General features: G+C 39.3%; 1 protein-coding gene across 2 annotated transcripts in view; it reads left to right on the top strand.

The window, feature by feature from the left end:
* LOC135461298 (uncharacterized) overlaps positions 1 to 5,841 on the top strand; it is a 16,515-nt gene extending 10,674 nt beyond the window's left edge. Inside the window, exons 3-4 of one of the 2 annotated variants that reach the window (XM_064738315.1) lie at positions 2,516 to 2,619; positions 5,479 to 5,841. In XM_064738315.1, the coding sequence (XP_064594385.1) occupies positions 2,516 to 2,619; positions 5,479 to 5,735 (361 nt within the window). In that variant the 3' untranslated portion in view covers positions 5,736 to 5,841. Of the gene's footprint in view, positions 1 to 2,515; positions 2,620 to 3,177; positions 3,425 to 5,478 lie in introns of those variants that run through there. The other variant, XM_064738318.1, reaches the window with a different exon arrangement.
* Positions 5,842 to 6,337: the final 496 nt, after the last annotated feature.

The raw sequence follows: 6,337 nt of genomic DNA, 5'->3' as shown, positions 1-6,337 counted from the left end.
AATGTGTGCTTTGCAATTCCACATACTTAAATAAACTGATAAATTAGTCGTATGCATTCCAAACATTTGTCTTCCGAACTGTTGTACATTTTTAATGAAAGTTTTTTGGATATGAAATGCTTGTGTGTATTTTCTGGTTTACAGGTGGTCAAGTTTATGCCTGGTATGGGAGACATCATGCCGTCTTCGTGAATTGTTATTGTGCTATGTTATTTTGGCAAATGCAAAACATATGCATGCAGGATTGTGTAAATAACTTCCACAACGACCTATAAATATACATGTTCTCTGTAAGCTGTGTTTTTGTTTTCACATTCCAAATATCCGTACAACAAAAGAGTGTATGATACGGATTGAGGTAAAAAAGCACACTGAAACCAGGTGATTCTATATATTGCCCGAAGGTCTACCAGCAGCCTGCGTATGGTCGTGGTTTCCACAAACATCATGCATTGGAGTCCTACTGCCGATCTATCGCCGGGAAACTTAACTAATAATGTGTGCTTTGTACTTTCACGTAATTAATAAATCCAATATTCCCCGAAAACTCTCGTAATTTTAACGTTTGTCAAAGACAAAACTGAATCTTGGTTAATATTGCCGTTTTGCTGTCTTCTGCAACTCAAAATGTTTTCTTCGGAGCTGGTGCACGTTTTAACTAGACAAATCTCTTTTTGATAAGAAATGCTTGTGTATATTTTCTAGTTTACAGGTGGTAAATATATATTTTGGATCGGAGATGACACCATGCCTCCGTCTTTCCGATGACATCGTCTTTCTGTAAACAGGAGGATTAGGTCTATAGGCGATGGTGTGGATTACTTCATTTGGCGGCTGCCGCATTTACATGAATTATCCCTTATTATCAGGACGAAAATGACAAGTCTTTCTTATGTATAGCCTATACATGCAAGATTGTGTACGGTTACGCTCGGAGGATTCAGGGGAGAATCACATAAACTTCATTCTCCATCAAACATGGCTTCGTCGAATTGCTGTTGTGTTTGGGGCCACTATCCTGGTAGTGCTTGAGGCTGCCTGATGAATGGCTGTAATAATATAGTCAAATCGGTTAGAAAAAGTCATAAACAAAATGATGACAAAATAAAAATTGTTTTCGTCATTTTGATCAAAGATTTTATTTTAACATATAATTTATTTCAAACGACACCTGAGGTCCAGTTAACGAAGACTGTAAAGACTGATCGGAATATATTCATACCTTACTGCAGTTGTACGCATTAAATGGAAACTTGGCGCATTAAATTTCAAGGATTTTCCAAGATTATTCCGCTTCAAACATGATTTCGAGTATTGATTTCATTATTTTGTTAGAGCCGCGGTGGCCGTCAGCACACACCTTTCTCATGAAAAGCGGTAAAATAAAATAAAAATTGCATACATCATTTGTGTCAGATTTCATTGTAACTTTTGGTTCATTTCAAGCAAAACCTGCGCTTTATTTCACGAAGATTGTATATATGTTAATACGTTGTTGTATTTGTACGCATTAAATGGAAAATTGGCGTATTAAAATTTCAAGGACTTTCTAAGGTTATTTATATGGCGGTGGGCAAACTGCTCGTTTTCTTCAACCATTCTGAATATGTGTTTGTCCCTTTCTTATATTCTTTTTACATTAATTATCTGTGGAAACGACACGGAATAATGCCCAACGATGACCTATGATAGACATACCGGTTGGTCACATACGTGGACCACACGTGGAGCCACACTTTGCTTACTGCCGGACTACATTTGAACTAGTGATGAACTCCCGAGCCCGCTGAATGGGGGGCATACCCCGTTGGCTCTGCACGAGACATCGCGTTGTTACCGCGAGTTTGTCGACTATCTACCGTGGGTCTAATGCGCTAGATTTTCGTTTTGATGTGGGCTGTACTGTACTTCCCTTGCTGACTTCAGTATACTAGTGCAGGGCACTACTAAATAATTTGTTTGTCCGTAGTCACAGTCGTCCCAGCTATCAATTCCAGAGAGGTGCTCCCATGTGTCATCATTAGTAAACCCACACAAGCATTAAACTATAGTGGTAACTGGATAACTTCCAGCTCCAATCGCCACTTTTGAGTGCATACCCCTCACAATGATGGGGACCATGTATACAATTACCACTGCCACTATTGGGCAAGTTAGACCCTTGACACGCATTCCGGCTAATTGTTTAGGACGAGTCTCTCCAGTAATGACCTAGTGGGAACCATAATCAACACTGATCCCTAAAAACATTTCTCAAACAAACTAAACAAAACTGAAGAAAAGATTTAACAAGTACAAAATATGCTATAAGTGTCAGTAGTTATCTCCCTTGTATGGGCTGTGAGAATTATGCATTCAAACATGGCGGTTAGAGATAAATAAGTTTATGGAACAAGACAGGGCTGTAAAGGTATACGTATAATCACAGATCTTCAGAGCTAGTTCAAATATGATAAATTCGTGGATACGGCGGTATATTTTTGATCTGAATGAGACTATTGAAGCATAATTTCAGGGTGCCACCTATCGGGGTTATACTCCTTCTGCTAGCTGCCATGTACCTGTTTCCTTACATCAAGAAGCGGTTCGGAGCAAAAAGAGCGAAGAAGATTTATAGAGGTGATTTAAAGAGGATATTGCCAAATATATTTCTTTTGAAAATGGAAGACTGGTTTCAGACATATCAGTCGCATTTGCTTTTAAGCTCAATGATAACTTCACCAGTGTACTTATATGCCCAGCGAACCATGCTTAACTGATACTAATAAACTAAAGACTAACGTCTTGGAAGCATTGGTATTAGATTAACAGAACAACGTCTCAGAGGCGTGTATTTCCGTCACATAGTGGAGAGCAACTATAGCGTGTACACCGTATAATAAATCTATTGCTTAAAATGCAATATATTGCTTAAGACGGTGGGGTTCACATAAATTAAACGGTCATACTGTAATCCTTTACGCTAATATGTAGAAATTCATATGTACCTGAACGGTTTAATGGTAAATGCATCATGGTTAACTACCAAGTCGGATAAAGTATCTCACCCAAGTGCTTTGATTACAATATACTATTTGTGGAATTGGGGCTATTTTGGAGCACATATACAGTTGGTTGCACCTCTACTTGTAGCCTACGTAACCCGTAACATGTCTTACTAACCACTCTCTCTTACAGACCCACTAGCGCCCAGACACGATTCAGCCAATGTGGTGTAGACAAGCACGTAGATAGATGCCCCTATCAAGGGAAATCACCAGTCATGTTCACAAAGACAGTTCCGAATTGGAATAGTTTCGTCGCAGCTAACTGAAAGTGACGTCCTCTCGCGGCGCAGTTTAACTTACCTACTTCATCAGTCGAAGCTTATTTTACTTAATATCTATGTCTCTCATATTTTATCACTGCATGCATCATCACTCTATTAACCGTATATAGGATGTTTTGGTAATAAAAGATTGTTTCTTGAATGTATGTGCCTGGTGTTAGAAGTGAAATCTGTGCTATGGTTTTGTCAGGCCTTTATTGGGTCTATTTTAATATGCTATGTATCATTTTTATGTTTCACTCTTCAGATAGTGCGCATTGCGGATTATGGTCTACTTCTTTTAGCCAGTCGCCAATTTCCTGCAGTGTGTAAAATCAGTCATACGCGATACCAAATTTGCCTTTCGTTAGTGAACACAAGCTCTACACGTTGATATGTTGTACGTCTATATTATTGCAAGGAAAATGCAGTCAGAATACTTTTTCTAATTCCAAAACAAGTGGCATGTCGGGCAATGGAAGTGGGGACTAATTTATTTTACAATAGCTGCACCAACATGCTGTTAGAAGAAATTCGACGCAGTAACACAGCCTACATTACTGTCCCAGCGAAAAGACTACATTATTTTTTCTAACAGAATATCTGAACATTCAACTCTAAAATCACACTGTCTTGAGATCATATACTACATGACATAAACTAAAATTCAGTTGTGAGGTTTATATTACACTAAAACTTGTGGATAATGTCAAATGTGGCAGTGTCAGAAACAAGGTTTACAATTAAATGGATAGCAGTTTAGCTAACTGGTGTCACCTTTCGTCAAAAGATACTGAACTAAGCCCAATATCCAGCATGCCATTGGCTTTGGAATAATTATGACGTCACCCAAGACTAAGTTCTTGCCGTCGAAATTTCATTTTCTGTGCAAGAATATGGACTTCCAACATATAGATGTCTAGAATTTGCTTTGTTACGAATCACTGGTTAAAGGCATTTTTAGAAGCGAATATGACTAGATTTTACAGACAATTGAAATTAGGCGAAGACTAACAGAAATAGAGTATAGTTCAAGCTTATTTGTAGAGCCTTTTCCTTTCATCGGTAGCCTCTGTTACACGTTAACTTTCTCAGTCATCATTCCATGTTCGTTTGATACTTTATCACTTTGAAATGGGCTTCTTTTACTCTTTGCTGCAACGCAAAATCATCCAAAAACATTTCATTTGAAAAAACCTATGAACCTATGTCACCTATGAATAAACAAACATTTTGTAACCTGAATTTACCTGCTTCGAAAATACCGATCTCTTTCTTATTCTCCGTCTGTCGACACGGTTTACTGCAATTCATTTGAGAATTTGTGCCAGTCACTTTGGAATATCTGTGTGTATGCTTATGCAAGATGGTTGATATGGTTGAACATTCACTCCTTTCTCAGTAGCTATATGGGATGTTAACCTTCCGAGTTGTCAATAGTTAATGTAAACGGGACTCAAAGGTTCAATCCCGATCTACGTAGTTGCACATGGTTGCACATAGTTTAAGGACATACGCTAAGCACGAGATCACCCAGTGTCTCTAAAGTTTTAATTTACTGGCCCAGGTCTGTTGTCTGGTGTCTTCAGCATGGCGTTCCAGTGGGACAGCGCAGTAAATATGTCAGGATTCTTACAGGCCTGCTGCACTGAGTCATCACTCTGTAGAAATGTAGATGAAAAATATTTTATGAATGAATGGTTGACACACTGGCAGATTTTTCATTCATATCATGGCAAAAAACAAATGTTGAAAGCAAATCATAAGCAAAACGTACAAGGTAAATTCAAAATGAATTATTCATGGACCCAGCCCCCCCCCCTTTCCCCTTTCATAATTGGTTAGCGTATGTTGCAATGCACCTCTTAATCTAAGGTATTCAATATCAAAAATGGATGTTTTAGCTAGATCACAATCTTGGCTTTCTATGAAACACTGATAAATGCATGTCCAGTTTAACAAGATTATATATATATATATATATATATATATATATATATATATATATATATATATATATGTGTGTGTGTGTGTGTGTGTGTGTGTGTGTGTGTGTGTGTGTGTGTGTGTGTGTGTGTGTGTGTGTGTGTGTGTGTGTGTGTGTCCTCTACGGGCTGTATTAGGTGCACACTGTACATTGAACATTGCATGTTTGTACCTTTCCCCAACAGTTCGTAAAGCCTCCGCCGAGAAGGCTAGAAAGATGTCGGGCAGCCTAAATGATAATTCCTTGGAGCGTTCGGAAGACTTCATGGACACACAGTGGGACACTGACTCCGTGAACTACTCTGGAACACTGGACAAACTACAGTCCACGCCCAAACATAAACTAGTGACGAGAATCACTCCAACTCCGTCACCTAGTCTAGGCAGGTTTTCGCTCTCACCTCATCCGCCATTAGCCAGTCAAGAAGACCTGTTGTTTTGATTGAAAGGTCAGAATGTGTGATCTGTTTGAGATCGACTAGGTTAGCAGCTTCTGGAATCGGAAGAGAGTCCTCAGGGAGATCGCCCAGAGAGGTTTGGACATGCAATGGAAGCGCAAGAGCTCACGGACAAAAGAAATACCCTTGAGGAAGAATAAAACAAATTGAGTGGACATCCAGCTAATTTAAAATTGCACTGCCTTTTCGTCACTGTATTTGGTATAATGCTGCTGGACTGCTTCTACACGCCTGACGCTAAGTGCAGATATAGAGAGTGCTGTAACTCTCTGGACCAAAGTTGCTTGTCATAGGTCACGACACCGGCAGAGATGTGGCCTGGGACTGCTGTTAGCTGGCACAAGATGTAGAATCGTGCCGTGATTTCCCGAGGAACATGTAGCTTAAACCATGCAAATACAAAATTGAAGGATCAAAATACAGCTCAGAATTCTTTGAGCTTTGAGCAAGTTACGTGTGGTTGGATTGGAGCCCAATCCATCACCACGAATTCAACAACACTGTTGAAAAAAAATACATTGAAGCCCGTGCCCTGTGAAGCAAATAGGTTGGTTCCATAGGAGACACCTTTCTCCTCTTCGGCATT

The sequence above is a fragment of the Liolophura sinensis genome, chromosome 1 (genome assembly GCF_032854445.1).
Source record: "Liolophura sinensis isolate JHLJ2023 chromosome 1, CUHK_Ljap_v2, whole genome shotgun sequence".
NCBI classification, from domain to species: Eukaryota; Metazoa; Mollusca; class Polyplacophora; order Chitonida; family Chitonidae; genus Liolophura; species Liolophura sinensis.
This window is presented reverse-complemented; position numbering and strand designations above follow the sequence as displayed.